This window comes from Eumetopias jubatus, unplaced genomic scaffold (assembly GCF_037043125.1).
Source record: "Eumetopias jubatus isolate StellerSeaLion01/CBP00866 unplaced genomic scaffold, mEumJub1_p1.0 scaffold_17, whole genome shotgun sequence".
Classification (NCBI taxonomy): domain Eukaryota; kingdom Metazoa; phylum Chordata; class Mammalia; order Carnivora; family Otariidae; genus Eumetopias; species Eumetopias jubatus.
Genome location: NW_028274823.1, coordinates 12,452,209 through 12,468,452, shown reverse-complemented (window position 1 = coordinate 12,468,452; position 16,244 = coordinate 12,452,209). Strand labels below are relative to the sequence as shown.

At 52.8% G+C, this 16,244-nt stretch overlaps 1 protein-coding gene across 3 annotated transcripts in view; it reads left to right on the top strand.

Moving 5' to 3' along the window:
* The window catches only part of GRK5 (G protein-coupled receptor kinase 5), a 206,889-nt gene that overhangs the window by 145,576 nt on the left and 45,069 nt on the right, over positions 1-16,244 (top strand). For all 3 annotated transcript variants that reach the window (XM_028121728.2, XM_028121729.2, XM_028121726.2), the window contains one exon: positions 11,176-11,253. In XM_028121728.2, the coding sequence (XP_027977529.1) occupies positions 11,176-11,253 (78 nt within the window). The remainder of the gene's footprint in view (positions 1-11,175; positions 11,254-16,244) is intronic.

Here is a 16,244-nt window from a genome sequence, read left to right as displayed (position 1 = left end):
AGTTGTCTGATTCTGGGAGCCTGGGTTACTATGCAAGGCAGCGCCTGGGGAAGTTGGATAACATCCCAAGGTAACACTTAGATTCCATGACCCCTCCTAGCTGAAAACCCATTTTCTAAAATTCCAGAGCTTGTGTTTGTGTTCTTATTTACTGTCTACTTTTCCACTAGAATGCAAGTTCCCTGAGGCCAGGACCCTGGGCTTCCCATTCACTCCTGCCTAGAACAGAGCATGGCACATACAGGCTTTAAGTAAGCATCTGTGTAATGAACCTGTGTTGGCCGTTTTAAGCCACTCTGACAGTTGCTGGCTCCAGCAGCTGCTGACACGTGTGGCCGTGTTTGACACCATATGGAGACTTCCTTCAGATTTACCAGTCATTGACTGGTTTAACAAATGGTGCTTGATCTGCATGGGCTTTTAGGACACGACATAGGAATATGCAGGAATTCCTCAGCACTCGTGCAGGAAGACAGGGCACCTCGGCCTGGCAGACTGCCTTTTGGGTGTCTATCCAAGGAAGGTGGACAGTGGGTGGGAGGGCAAGGAATGGAGACCAGTCATGAAAAGAATGGGGTATTTCCAGGCACCCCTTCCCAGGGCAGGGGCCCAAAAGGTGGCTATTTCCTAGAGGCCCCAGTGCCTCCCTTGGCTGTAGCCATCCCGACCTCTGTCTCGGTTTGGGGGACAGTCCTGTGGGGCCCAGATTTCTGTGTCTGCTTCAGGGTCTTGGTGTGGATCTCTAGATTTACAAACCAAACTGCCCAGTGAGTGTCTCTGCCAGAAGTCGCGTTACCCCAGATCCCCAAACCTACCAGGCCTGACATGTTCCCTTAATCCAGTGACCAGCACCCATAGTCACCCGAGCCTGAAATCTTTGCAATGTCCCCAACCCCTCCCTCTTCCTCATCTCGTTCCCCATCTAATCCAGGACCATATGCTTGATTCCTTGACCCCTCGCAGACCAGTTCCCCTCCATAGCCTCTGTCTTGGTTTTAGTGGAGGCTCTCAGCATGTCTCACATAGTGACTACAATAGTTCTCAACCTTGGCTGAGTAACAGAAACACCTGGGGAGCCTTAAAAAAAATACCAATGCCTGAGCCGAAGCCCAGTCTCATTAATTTGAATCTCAGAGGGGGTGGGGGGGCTAGTAGTTTCGTAACTTCTCATAATTTCAAACTGTAAAAAGTAAAGTTGAAGAGCAGTATATGCACCCTTCACCCCACTTGAACCATTATGAGCTGATGGCCAGTCTTGTTTCACCATGTCCTCCCTGCTTGTAGCATTTTGTAGCACATCTCACACATGTGATTTCATCTGTGAGCATTTCAGTTCAGTATCCCTGAACAATAAGGGCTCTTTCACACACACACACAAATCACCACAATACCCTTAGTGCAGCTAAGGTAAAAAAGTAATTATTATCGTCAAATATTAGTGTTTAAATGTCCAACTTTCTCATACTTTCTGTAAATGCATGTTTTAACAGGTTATAACCATTGCTCCTTGTTCATCCAGAAGTGTCCCGGAGTCTGAAATCTGCTCTGTCACTCCATATGTCATGCAATAGGTTTCTCTGAATTGCTTGTAAATTGCTCATTGAATCGAGAAACTTGACCAGATTCAGTTTTAGTTTTTTTGTTTTGGCAGGGGCAGGGTGACTTCATATGTGGTTTTTTGTTCTTCCATCAGGGGACATTACTCTCCGCTTGTCTTTCTGTTAGAGATGGCAGCCGATTTAGGCAGTGCCTAAATGTGTTGATTAATTAGGGATTGCAGCATGGTGACATTCTCATTTTGTCATTCCTTCTTCATTTGCTGACTGACTGGGAAACTTCTTTTCAGTTACTGTTTGGTTACCTAGTGATAAAGTTCATGGAGGGGTTGCTTCATTCTTTCCCTGTATTTATGTTTTCTAAGTACCAGATCGGTTCACTAGCACCCTCCAATAGTAGTAACCAATTTGTTTTAAAGGCGTGGATTTAAACATGGATGCATTTTGATGTGTGGTGGTCATTATCCTTATTGATGCTCCATGATCTCATCGTTGGCCACCAGGTTGGCTTCTGAGCCCTTGAGAGGACCCAGTAGTCATGGGCAGCTCCTTGCTATCTGGTAGGATGCGATGTCTCAGTTCATCTTGTATCTTTACTGCCTAGACTTAGAGTCCACTGTATCTCCAAGGAGCTCTGGTTCCTTTACTGGGAAATGGTACTTGGAGACCACAGTTTGGCACTAGGGGTGCTCATTACTCATGGATTGGCCCGGATTTCTAATAGACATTGGCATTTTTCAAGTTGCCCACGATTGTACTGTGTATCCAGGGTTGGGAAACATGGACATCCAGGATAAAGTCCAAGTTCTGAGGCTGAATACCAGGCCTTCCACTGCTAGGCCCCCACCTGCACTATTAATCCTTGACCTTCACCCAGGTCTTTCTTGAGCCGTGCATTTTCTGACTTGCTACCACAGAGGTTGAAGCCTCTCGGCCCTGGCTCCCTCACTCCTGATGCCTGAAATGCCCCCACGTGCCCCTCAGGAGAATGCCGGCTGGTTCCTTGTTCTCTCATGCTCTGCTCTCAGAAGGCTTCCCCCACCACCCCTCCCTGCAGTGCCCTCTGCCCCAGGTGCTGGCTCCAACACGCACTGGAGCCTCATTATTGGGCAGTGCCAGAATGGTGTATTGGTCAGGCAGGCAGCTTCCACAGACAGACTGAGGGAGCAGTGCTGGCTCTGGGTGGGTGCCACACCCCTCTGTGAGAGTTCGCCAGGGGAGTGTGTGGTGGAGGAGCAAGGCAAGCAGGAGACCAGCCAGTGCAAAGGCCTACGGGCACGGCATCTGTGGCTGGAATGGAGGAAGCAAGGGCAGAGAGGGGTCTAGGAGAGCTGTTGATTATGCAAGACCTTGTGCCATTAAAGAACTTTGACTTTGAGTGAAATGGGGAGCCCCTGGAGGGTTTTGAACAGAGCAGTGGCATGGGCTGACTTAGGTTTCTAAAGGATCCCTCTGGCACCTGTGTTGGAGGGGAAAGGCCGGGCACAGGAGCTCTTATAGGCAGCTGCTGTCGCAGTCCAGGCGAGGGATGATGGTTGCTCAAGCCAGTGAGGAAACATTTAGCGGTGGTGAGAGTGGTTGAATTTGGGGCATGTTTTGGAGGCAGAGTTAACGGTATTTTTGGATGCATTGTGGGTGAGACAGAAGAGTTACAGATGACTTCAAAGTGTTGACCTGAGCAGATGGAAGGATGGAGTAAGGGAAGGGCTGTGGGAGGCGCATTTGGGGGAAGACCAGGAGCTCCATTTTAGGTACTCTTAGCTGGAGTGTCTCTCGGACAACCAAGTGGAGATGATTGAGGGGAGATGGACGTTCAAGTCTGGCATCTGCAAGAAAGGTCTGGGCTGGAGATGGAAGATTGGGAGTTGTCAACATATAGCTGGTATTTGGGGCCGTGGGCTGGGTGAGCTGACCAAGGAGATGAACGTGGAAGGAGAGATGAGGACCAAAGATGGAGCCCTGGACCAAGGCTGCTCCCCATTTGGAAAAGATGAGGCATCGCCAGCTTTGAGACTCATCTAGAGAGTTGATGAGGCAGAGCAAGGCAAGGCTAAACCCAGGAGCCAGTGGAATTTTCCAGCCACGTGTCTTGTTAGACACTTATAGTCAGTTTGAGGAGAAAAAAAAAATCCAATGGATGCCCATTTTCATTCTGGTCGTGCAGACGTTCCCTTTTGCTGGGCCAGTACCAAGAGCTTTTTTTCTGGAAAGGAAATGTGAGTCTGGCTCCCTGTGTTGATGCGACAAATGTTCTTTACATACGCCTTAACGCGGCCGCCACTCATAGAGGCTGGCCCTGCCCCTCGCGTTTTGTCTGCATCTCTGGGAACTAGCAGGGCCCTTTCATCACCCATCTTGACGTCAAATGACTAGCCTTTGGAACACCTCTTTTACGCAGGAAGACTTTATTGAGTTTTCCAGGGCTGGCGCAGCTCTCGTCTGAAATATGTTTTTTCCTTCCATCCTGACTGGAACTCCAAGGAGGCAGCATACAGCCCCAGTGCTCCCTGGCTCAGCCGGCACCATCCACACCGTTCCCACCTCTGTGTTGAATTTCTACCAAGTGGGGTTTATTAAAAATAACCCGTCTTCGTCAGTCTCTGACGTAGTCCCCGGGAAATGCTGCTGTCCTGCACAGTCCTAATGTCTGAGTCTCTCAAGTCAAGTCTCTCGAGTCAAAACCATGGCTGTTTTAAAATGGGGCCTGGGTGATTGGGGGGCAGCAGAACTGTTTGTGTATCATTCACAGGGTAATTGAGCCCTTAGTCTTAGTTGTCAAGGGCCTCCTGGGAGCCTGAGAAGGACTCCTTCATTGCCTTCCCACAGAGAAATGGAGTTAGTGACCCAAGTCAAAGCTGTGACTTGACTTGGCCTCAAAGAAGATTTGCCCACTTGGTCAGGGGACCAGAAGAGGCTCCAGTGTCAACCTCCACAGGCCAATAGGGTCTTTCCACAGACTTAGATTTGATGTACGTCTTCTCTCACCTGGGTCTGGGAGCCCAGATGACATCCCAGCTCATTTGAAACCCTCGTGTCCCCTCACTTGGGTGTGACTGAAAGTTTTCAGGTCTCTTCTCTTTGGGGTTAGGGGAGATGTGGCAGATAACTCAACCAGTTATTTAGCACTTATCTCCTGGATGTGTCTAGTATATCATACTCTGTTCTAGCATTCGGAGACTACACACTGAGTAGGAGAAGAAAGTTCCTGCCCTCATGGAACTTGCTTTCTGATTAAATGAAAGATTGAAAAATGAATAAATTAAGATAACTTTTAATGAAGTAAGCGATACTAGCTCTGAGTTCAGATACGTAAGTATTCGTTACCTATTGCTGAATAAGAAATTACCTCAAAACTGAGCAGCGTGAACCAACAAGAAACACTTATTATCTCGTGGCTTTTGTGGGTCCAGAATTTTGGAATGATTTACCGAGATGCTACTGACTCCAGCTGTCTTAAAAGGTTCTATTAAAGATGTTGGCTGGGGCTGCAGTCATCCAAGGCTTGATCTGTTCCAAGTGTATGCGCTTGGCGGGCCGGTTAGTGGTGGCTGTTGGTTGGAAGCCCCAGTTGTCTTCCACGTGAACCTCCCCACAGCACTGCTTGAGCGTCCTTGTCACATGGCTGGCTTTCCCCAGAGCCAGTGATTCAGGACAGCATGCTAGAAGCTGCAGTGTCTGTTATGACCTAGCCTCAGAGGTTCCATACTGTCCTAGCCCCAATATCATAATATTTACACAGGTTAGGTCTTTCCAGTATAGAAAGAGACTTCTCAAGAGCACGAATAACAGGAGGCAAGGATCCTTACGGTCTCCATCTTGGAGACCGGCAACTACAGATACGAGGTTACAGCAAATGAAACCTTCTATCAGGAAATGCTAAAAGACACTTCAAGCCATTCATTAGCCCAGAACTGTAGGAAATCACTTGAAATCAGTGGGCTATCACTTGGCATTAAATGTGCCCGGTTATCCTGAAATTACTTGTAAAACGAAACGATTTGCTGCGCCTCACCAGAGGAGTCAAGTATCCTGCTTCTCCTATTTATGAGTCATACCCAGTATGTGTCGTGTCCTTCTATCACTTCTGTGCTCTCCCCAAAGAGGGAGGGGGGTAAGGGAAGTAATCATTCTTCAGATGGACATGGAGACCCTCAGAACAGTTGGTAAAGCCAGACCCTGGGAGCAGGGTCATCTTGAAAAAGTACTACTTATAAAATGGGTTCATCTAGTAGACCTCTGTGGGATTGTCCAGTCTCCTGAGTCCCCCACCCATACTCCTGACCAACATGGTTCTTCTAGAAGCTGCCATGTTCCTACGGTGTCACACACACACACCCCCCTCCCATTCACAGTCAGCTGGAGCAGGGATGAGCCTGTGAGCCAATGTAGGCCAGTGATTTCTTTCTCTGGGATTTATAGACTTGAGAGGAGGTCCTTCTCTGGCAGAGAATGCTTAACATAAAAAGCCTGGGAGCTGTTGACTACCATGTGCCACTGGAGTAAGCCAGTCAGCGTTGAGAACGAGGCACATGTGCATGCACACACACACGCACACGCGTGTGGACGAGAGTGGGTTCCAGAAGTGCTCATGTTGCTATCCTGATAGTCTTGGCCTGGCTGCATTTCATTCCCTGCCCCCCCGCCCCCCCGACAGTTTGGTTATTCAGTCCATCCTTGAATTCTAGGAGCTAAAAGATAACAGTTTTGCCTGAACTGGGCTAGACTGAAATTCTTCTTAGAACTGAAAGAGTAACAGGGAGAGTCAAAGGCCTATGCATAGTGGCCTTATGAGCCTTGTTGGAGACAGAGAAATAATTCTGGGGCTGGGGGAGGAGGGGAAACAACTAGGCAGTCCAGGGGTGGTGGAGGGGGTGGGGAGAGAGCCACTCAGGGCTGAGGCTCTCGGGAGAAGTATGATGGGGCAGGCAGGAGGTGACAGCATGGCCCCTCTGCCAGGGGACTGTGACAGCTGCTGGTGAATTTGTCACCTCACCCAAGAGAAAGGTGTGATACCCCTTTCGTCCTTCCTTCTTTACAGCCTTTGCCCCAGCCAGGCTGTGTTGCACAAGGTGGTGTTTGTGGTGCTGTCAGTAGGGTCTGGGGTCCCCCTTGGGGTCACTCCTCCCACTCTCAGGCTATACTCCAACATGGCCAGGGGTTGGCTCCTCCCTCTCTTTCTCTGGTTCCGTCCCATCTATTGCCCTGAGGGGGGCCAGTGACTCCCTTCCTGACCCAGGCCTAAAAGGGCTCCGCAGATGGCAGCTGTCTCTGCAGAGACCAGAGAATAGTCTGTCCAGGTAGATACAAGCTTTGGGGCTGACCAGACCCATCCGATCCTGGGACTCCTGGGGGATGCGCCCCTCTGCAGTGCTTCTTCATTCTAGTTGGGGAGCAGAGAGGGCAGGGTCAGGGCCCAGCCATCTGAAGGATTGTTCAGTCAGGGTCCTGGCAGGAGATGGACAGCCTGCCCACGAGCGAGTGCAGGGCTGTTGATGGAGTGCTAAGCAGGATGGGGAAATCAGTAGTGCTGATGCAGTATGTGGGAGCCTTTGCCACCTCTAGGTCTGCAGGGACAAGGGGAGGGACAGATGCAGGCCAGCGTACGTGAGCTGGGTCTTTAGAAGAGGGGGCCGGGAACCATGGTGCCCAGGTTGGGGGGGGGGGTAATTGCTCACCCTGATTCTCGCCTGCCCACACCAGGGTAGAGAGTGACTCCAGAGAGGCAAATGGAGACCTCCAGCCCACACGAGCAGCACAGCAAGACGCCGAGGCCGGCGTGGGTGGAGCTGGGTGTTTCTCCAGAAAGGGCCGTGGTGAGCAGCGCTGCCAACCAAGCGCGTCACTTGTCCCTGCCGCGAGGACTCTGGAAAAGCTGACCACATCGATAATTACAGAAGCCGGAGGTGGCAAGACCTCATAGCATCTCTGACTTCATCTTCTTGTCAGGGCAGGAGAAGGTCTCCCAGGAGGAGGAGGTGACATCTGAAGTTAGTCAGAGGCCGAGAGGAATCCGGCTCACTCTGCTCTTTAAACCAGTGTCGGCTGCTTTGAAAACTGACAAGTCCCCTTTTACTGGCTTGTGGTCTTCATGTTTTTAAAAATCATCCGAGGGAAGTGTGTTTTAATAGAGAAGACATATTTTTACCGGAATTTTCTGAGATTGATGATGCAATTAGAGCAGACCAAGAGGATAAAATATTAGGTTTATAAACTAGGATGTACACCGATGTTTATACTCTTTGGCAGGCAGAGATCTGTAAATAATTCTTTCTACCTTAAACTCAATGTAGTGTTTTGCTCTTTGTGTTAATAGCAGCATCTCCTCCCCAAAGGCCATTTCTGCGTTTGGCATAAATCACAGTGTGAGGAGAGGCTCATGAAATGAGCACCTTGGATGTATCTGGGGAAGAGAGATATCCTCTGAGTGGATTAGCGTAGGTGCCCTTTGGTGCTCTGGCTGTGAGGGTTGAGCTCCCAGGTTTCAGATGGGCCTTATGGCACATGTACCGTCCATTGCGGGGAGGGGATAAGACCTAGCACCCTCTCTGGTTGGAGGGAGCTCCCTTACTGATGGAGGTCATGGGGGCATTCCTTGCATGTGGTTTTCTCTCTCTTCATTGAAGTCTTTGGCTGCCATTTCCCGAGCCAGCGCTAATTGTAAAATTCTGGGCTGTTGGCCCAACCTCTTATTTGCTGCTTATGTTTTCTGGTCGCAGCTGATTTCAGCAGCTTTTGCCCACTACCTGGGCAAGGGTGTTCCCGTAGCAGTGGGTTCCCGGGTGGTCCCCTGGCTCGGGTGGCGTGATCTGCCTGAGCTCTGCCCACCCAGCTGAGCCGCCATGGTGCCTTCTCTCTGTAGGAGGCCTCTCGGGGGTCACTGTGGAGACAGGGCCTGTCACTCCAGGTGACTTAATCAGTGTGAAAAACCCAGCTGGAAGCCTTCTGTTGGTTTTCTGCCTCCCAACACAAATGCTCTTCAAGTGGTGGTGACCTGACATGGACTCTCAAAGAAAGGCCTTTTGATCCTGGGCTGGGGATGCCTGTCCCCGCGTGCTCCCGGCTGCCTCCCTGTGGAACTGTGGCGCCCAGCTGCCCAGCCGGGCCTCTGCTGGGAGGCAGCTGACCTGAAAGTGATGTTATTTTTTTAACGTGGGTTTTAGTACCCAGAGCAATAATATTTTCAGCTGGTTATTGAGGCTGATTAATGAGCTTCAAGCCTCCATTTGGTTAAATAGAGCCGCCTTCACAGATGTATTTTGGGACAGTGCAAATCCAGGGTTCTGCATGGGATTGAGTTACCCCAAAAGGTGGTCGGCCATTTGCCCGGGGCCTGGGCCCTGCAAAGCAGTCTGGGTAGATTCCCATGGTGCCAGACCACTAGGCGGGTTTCCAGAGCGGCAGGACACTAGGTGCTTCTCTCCTCATCTGGGAAAAAGGGTGGTCAGTTGTGCTCTAGAACTCTCACCCCCTCTGGAGACATAGCTCCCAGCCCTCTCACGTGCTCGCATGACTGTATTTGAACTGGTTTTTGGTGCTCTCAGAGGCGTAGTTTCCTTATCTGTTAATAGGGAATAATAATACCTACCTTGAGGGTGAGCCTATAACCTACTCCATACTGTGTTGGGTGTGCACATGTGCGTATTAGTTTGGGGGGATTTTTCGGAAGCATCCGGGGAGAAAATAACAGGAAAAACTCAAGGGGGAAGAGCCACCTTCTCTCCTTAAATAGTCTCAGGAAATCGCATCAATCAAATCAATTCAACAAGAAACCATCAGTCCCACAAGGCTAGTCTTCGTGGTGTGGAGGCATTGTGGAGGGCGACGCACTGAGGCGGGCGGCCCATGGAAGGAAGTCAGGAGGCTTGTGGGCCGCGCCCCCCCCCCCACCATGGCTCTGCCACTACCAGCTGTATGATATTGGACCCGGTCCTTGGCTTCTCTGAGCCTCGGTGTCCAGCTCTGTAAAGTGAGGGGGTTGGATTCCTTCCGGAATTACTATCCCATAGCCCTGTGATCCAAATGATTGAAGTGTTAACATTTCTTCCTTGGAGAAAAATCACTGAGTCTTGATTCTCTATTAGAAGAGAAATGGTATCACAGGAAAAACTTACTCGTGTTGGACGGAAATGTGTGGCTGCATCTGTGGGCACTCCACGTGCTGCCTCTGCTTACCCCTTTTCTGGAGGGGCTTCTGGACTGGCCTGGGGGGAGAGATTGGACCCTAGACACTGGATTGTGGGGTTGCCGTGAACTGGGCCAGGAGGGCCGGGGCTCCTAACTCCATGGTGTTTCAGTTTGTGTTGATGTCATTTCCTGTCTCTTTTGAAATAGCTGTACTTTTGGACCGAGGTTGACAAATCCTTGGGTGGTGGATTTTGAAATGGTTATAAACAATTTGCAATTAGTTCTCTTGTCTAAATGAGAAAGGCAGGCTTACCCAGGCTTCTTGTTAACTTGAGGCCTTTTATCCTCGGGCAAGTGCGTCAGATGTGAGTGAAGGAGCCCCTCTTGAGGTCAAGGAAAATAAAAAGGTTTGTCTTTTGGAGGTCCCGCTGACTTGGCCAGCGATCTGGAGTCCTAAATTCCTTGGAGTTGTTGAGAAAGAGCTCCGGTTTGGAGATGGAGGCCTCAGCCCTGCCATCTCCTCTGAATGACTCTGGCCAAGTCTGCTGAACATCCTGCTCTTCATATGCAGATGTGGTGTGAGACCCTACCCTCCCACATCACTGCCTGCGCTTTTTTGAGGTTCAGATAAGAACATCTGAAAAGGGGCGCCTGAGTGGCTCAGTCGGTTAAGCGTCTGCCTTTGGCTCAGGTCATGATCCTGGGGTCCTGGATCGAGCCCCGCATTGGGCTCCCTGCTCAGCGGGGAGTCTGCTTCTCTCTCTCCCTCTGTGTGCATGCGCGCCCTCTGAACATCTGAAAAATCTCTGTATGTTCATTTTATAAGCTGAAAAGCTGCAAAAAGCTCCATATTAGCGTTTTCTTTTGCAAGGGATAATAATGACAATGGTGATAATTACGGCAGCTGTTCATGGAGTATTATGATGTGCCTGGCTCTGGGCTGAGAGCTTTGTCACATTCTGTCAGCACAGTTGCCCTGTAGTGGTGCTTTTTCAATCTGCATTTTATGGAGGTGAAGGAAATCGTCTAAGGTCATGCAGCTGAAAGGTCTGAGTGACCCCAGGCAGTCTCTTGGGGACCTTCCAGTTTGGTGGCTCATTATTTTCCAGTGGCTTCCTGTGATTTATCTGAGTCGGTGGTTCTCAACCCCAGCTGTCCAGAGCCCTGCCCTCCTGGCCAGAGGGTCAGAGTCTGTTGGTGTGGGGTGGGGCCCGGGTACCAGTGTTTGCTCCCAGTGACCCTAATGTGCAGCCCGAGAAGACAGCACCTGTTCTAATAAGCATATGTCTGTGGATGGTGCAGAGTAGGCTGGGCTGGACGTCAGAGCTCCTTGGCCAGGTCTTCTTCCCAGTCTGGGCCTCAGCTTCCTGCTCTGTGGGGGGAGGGAGTGGTCACCTGACCTCCATGGTGTCTTCTCCAGGGGCTGAGAAGCTTGTGTAACTAGAAGCAGCTCAGGAGCAGATCTGTTATTGTTCTTTTCCTTCTTCTGTTTCAGGCAGAATATGAAGTTACTCCAGATGAAAAGCTGGGGGAAAAAGGGAAGGAAATTATGACCAAGTACCTCACCCCAAAGGTAAGAGGCCACCCACACCCCACAGGAGGAATAGGAGGCCTTCTAGAGGAATCTGGGCCCCAGATCCCGGCCAGGCCACGTGGGGAGCTGTGAAGCACCCAGCTGGTGGCAGCTGTTGGTCTCCACAGATCCAGCATTCTCACCTCCCTCAGAGAGTGCCCGAGACTGGCAAGGCCAAGGCAGGTGGGCCAGGCCGGGCTGGGCCGGGGGTGGGGTGGGGAGGCCTGCTTCCTGGGGCCCAGTCCCCTCCAGGGGCCTTATGCTGCCACGGCCAACACCCAAGTGTTTGTAGCTGGACCAGTGGTGGCTTGGCCCAGAAGAAAGGGCAGAGCAGGGGTAGTTGGGAGAGGTTGGTGTGGAGGGGAAGGGTTGGGGGTGATCAAGAGGGAAATGAAGTGGCTGAGGCTGTGCTGGTAGAGGTACCACTGGTTGAATACACACAGAATGTAGTGTGTCCTGAAGTATGTTCTGCTGCCTGTTGAAGGGAGAGGGGCCATGAGGCCCCGAGTTCAGGAGCACACCCACCCCAGTGCTGAAGGCAGAGAGATAGCACTACGCCCTGGGGGCCTGGTGGCCTTGGTTCCCTGGAACCTGTTCCTTCTCACCCCCAGCTTGACAGATAAACGTGGTCTCCATCTAGTTTACAACTTGGCCTGGGAGCCTGGGTTCTAGTCCCAGCTCTTCTGCCCACACAGTTAAGTCATGTTCCCTCCCTGCGCCTCAGTTTCTGTTTCTTAAAAGTGGTCCTCCTTGCCAGACCCATCTCCTAGAAGCCTTAGGAGCCTGAGATGTGACCTGCATCCCAGCAGTTCTGGGTGCGTTCTGTGCCCCTGTGGGCCAGCAGTGGTTCCATCCTCATCCAGGATCTGGATGCTGCCTCTCTCCCAGGCTTCCAGGGGACTGGGGCTACCAGAGCCATTGTGACAGGGCCCTGTCGGTCCGTCCCCACAGAGAATGGCAGGGAGTGGCAACACACAGGCATGCGGGTCAGGAAATGGTTTCACCCCTAATTTGCCATGGGACCTTCTCTTCCTGGGTCTTCCTCTCCCCAGGCCTCGGTGTTCTTTGCTGTGAAATGGGTGCGGCTTGACCAGATAATGTCACAGGGTCCCTGCAAACCAGACCATCAGACTCCATTCTCTCCAAGCCTACACTGAGGGAGTGACAAGTGAGTCCCAAGATAAGAACCAAACAGTGAGAAAGATGAGAGATGCTTCAGTCAGAGAGAGAGGTGTTGCCACCGAGGTGTAGAGACTCCCTGGATGTGACATTGGACCCCTGGAAAAAAGGCAGCCCCTGCCTTGCCGGCCTGCCTCCTTGGGGGTGCTAGGGTACCAGGGTGCCAGGACACCCTGGCGGGTGTCCCTTCACAGCTTCACTAAAGCAGAATGCAGTTGCAGAGGTCTGCTGCAGCTGCTCTGGAGGATTCCACTCAGGAGACAGGATTGTGGACACAAGGAATCTGGGCCCCATACAGCAGCTCCTGCAGCCCTAGGTGGGCTTCTGACAGCCTGTGACCCCCCTGGCAAGGGCATCCAGGGTGACCTGAGGCCTTTACACTCACAGAAGCTCCTTCAGAGTTTAAAATCAGGCCTCCTCTGCCCTGCACATACAGACCATCTCTGCAGGTTTTTATATGTTTTATCAACGTGACATGGAAGTCCCTTGGGGCCTGTAACTCCCACCCTGATGTTCTCAGCAAGCGTCCCAGGGGGTCCTTGGTAGTTCTGGTCCCCCCCCCCTCACACCCTCACTGCCCCCTCAGGGGTTCTGGAGGGCCAGGGGCCCCGAGCGTGTGGGGTTGTCCCACCCCACCCCCCCGGGGGGGGGTCTCTCGTACCACACTGGGTCCTGTTCTGGAGCAGGGCTGCTCATCTCCAGCATCTGCAGGCGGCCAGGGGCATCTCTGTGCAGTCAGTTCAGCCTCACACCCAGAGAGGTCTCCTGTGTCACTTCTTCCTGCTCCCGCCAGGCCACCACCCCGACTTGTCATTCTCTCGCTGTCTCTGCTTCTGCTTCCTTCGTAAGTGTATGCTTCTCTCCACGTGATGGGCAAGCAGTCCCAGTCCTTCTGCACATGGCAGAAACGAGAGGATTCACATTCATAAAAGCCCCAGACGCTGGGCAGGGCCAGCTTGCTCTGCACAGGTGCGGCCCTGGGCCCACATGGCTGCCTGCTCCATCCGTGTGGCCATCGGGCCTTCAGGCAGCTGTGCCTTGCTTTGTTCCAGATACAGGCCTTGTTGGCATCTCTGAAAGTTCTCAGGTTGAAAGGGGTCAAGGGGGAGATATGTGAGCAGGGTCCCTGTTTCCCCGCACTTGCAGCCGCTGTCATGTTGCTTTTGATCTCCTGGCCACCGCTTGAGACAGCGTGAACACCCTGGGCAGAACCAGGACCCAGAGCTCAGAGGAGGCACGGCTCTGAGGGTGCAAATACCCCAGGGTGGGTGAGAACAACAGCTCACCGGCTCAGTGCCTACGGGGTGCCAGACACCTCCTAGGCGTCACCTGTGATGGCTGCAGCCTCCGTGAGTTGAGACGTGTACAGGTGGCTGCCAGGGCCAGGTGGGGGGGGGGGGCAGGTGGGTAATGTGCTCTGGCCACTCAGCTAACAGATTCTTCAGCTGCCCTCAGCAAAGGTGGTTTCCACGGTGCCTCAGCTTTGCCAGTCCAGCTCTCCATGTGCACCCAGTTGGGGCCACCCACCCACTTGTGTTCCCCCCAGACAATGGCAGCTAACGTGTTTTGAGGACCCACTGTGTGCAGACACTCTCTCCCCTAGTCCTTGCTGCTACCACGTGTTGGGATTCCATTGGCTCCATCTTACAGATGAGCACAGGGAGGCTCCGGAGGGACTGTCACTGTCCCAGGTGATGCAGCCGGAACTTGAGCCCCCGACCTGCAACTGTGGTGCCCTGTTCCCCACATCTGGTCCCTCACTGCCCTTCTGCTGCCCCCGCCCCGGCTGTGGTCTACAGTGAGGATGAAGTGGTTCCTTTGTCCAGCCTTGTCGGCTCCTTTGGCCCATCCAGGGGCTGCTGCAGGGCCTGTTCCATTCTCTCCCTGCCTGGCCAGCCTCATCTGGAAGCCCCTGCTGGCAGACCCCATCCTGCTCTCCGGACCCCCTGCCCCTGCTCAGTGCTGCCTCCATCTCCTAGAGGGATGGGGCCCAGACTCCTCATCAGCTCAGACGGTTTTACAAGTGCCTCTGAGGCTGCCAACATTTTTTCCTTAAGTACTCCTCAATTTTAAAAATTTAAACCACACCATATGTTGTGGCCCAGGGGCCTGGGGGAGGTGGTCGAAACAGTCCCATGGGGCGACTGTTTTCCTACAATAAATTTCGCACTGCCTCCCAGTCCTTCCTGTAGACAGTCTCTCAGGAGCTGTTTTCACTTCTTGGTGCTGCAGATGCCCCAAGGGCTGGGGAGCCAGGGGCTGGGGGAGAGGGGTCAAGCTAGTGGCTGAGGCCCCAGTGTTGGCCCTGAGGTCTTTGAAGAACTCCCAGAGCCATTGCTCCCAAACCCAGATCATCCTTACCTTGAGCCCTTCTTCAAGTTGTAGCCCCTGTGTCTCAGCTCCACGCAGCATTTCCAAAGGGTAGGCTGAAGGACACCGATCATTTGAGAGGCTCTGTAGTCAGTTACATGGGGGTGATACTACATGTATCTTCCGCTTGTAAAGATTCACCTGGCACGTGAGCATTTCGAAGACTCTGAGAGGTCCTGCAATAAAGCAACCTGTTTGCAGACAAAGCATTTCCCAAACCTGTTTGACCATGAGACCTGTGCCCCCCAAATTTTGCATCCTGCTGGATACATCTGCGGCTGCAGAAGACATCCAAAGGTCTTCATGACCTGGTTTCCTTCTGCTTCAAAATCCCTTCTCCTGATACCTCTCCCACAGGCCTCACACTGGGCTCTGGCTATGTCATTTCCAGTCTCATCTTGCCCACACCTCGTAGCCTTTGTTCAGGCTGTGCCTGCAGGGCCCTTCCCCCTAGACCCCTGCTCTGGTTTTTTTCCCTTCTGCGTCCCTCAGCCTGACACCTTGGCTGCACACAGCCCCTTGCCTCTGGCCACCTACCGGGGTGGTCTCTGAGCACGACGCACTGTTATACTTATGCGGGTGCACACGGTCAGCGCTCCAGGCCCCCGGGGGGGTGCTGAGGAGCCCTTCTTGCAGAGCGGGTGACAGCATATCTGGGGACCAGCCCGCTGCAGTGTGGCAGGAGCCGTGGCAGCACTGTGCAAAGGGAAGCTGCCCCTACACCAGCCTGAGTAGCCAGGGAGGCGTCTGGGAGGTGACGCAGCTGAATCAGATGTTAACGTGAGGAGGAGGCGGCCAGATACAAATGAAAGGAAAGAAGGGCCTTTCATGGGCAAAGGTATAGAGCAGTGGTTCTCACCTGGGGACGGTTTGCCCCCCCGGGAGATAGTCGGCAGTGTCTGGAGATAGCTTTGATTGGCACACTTGGGAGGATGTGCTCTGGCATCTGATGGGTAGGGGCCAGGGATGCTGTTGAACACCTTCCGGTGCACAGGACGGCCCCAGAACAAAGAATTCTCTTGACACTAAGTGTCAGTGGTGCCGAGGTTGAGAAACCCTGCTGTGGGGGTGGGAGAGGGTGTGCGGTGGTCAGTATAGCAGGAGTGGAAAGGTAGGGGGATGAGGGCACCCTGGGCGGCAGGGCTGGCACACGTGCTGAGGAGTTTGACACCATCCCGGTGGCAGCGGGAGCCACAAGGGCTTCGCAGGCCGTTTGCAGTTCAGGCTGGTCCCTCTGACCACATGGGGGAGAGAAGGGGAGGGGGAGGCCTGGAGGCAGAAGACCATCTAGGGAGCTGCTGCAGGTGCTGTGGGAGTGACTGTGCCCCATGCTGGGACAGTGGCCCTAGGGACATGGTGACACAAGAGCCTTGGGAAATGTTAGGAGGAAGGAGCTCTTAGGGGATGGCCAGGTGTGGGGCATGAAGGAGAACGGGCAGAAG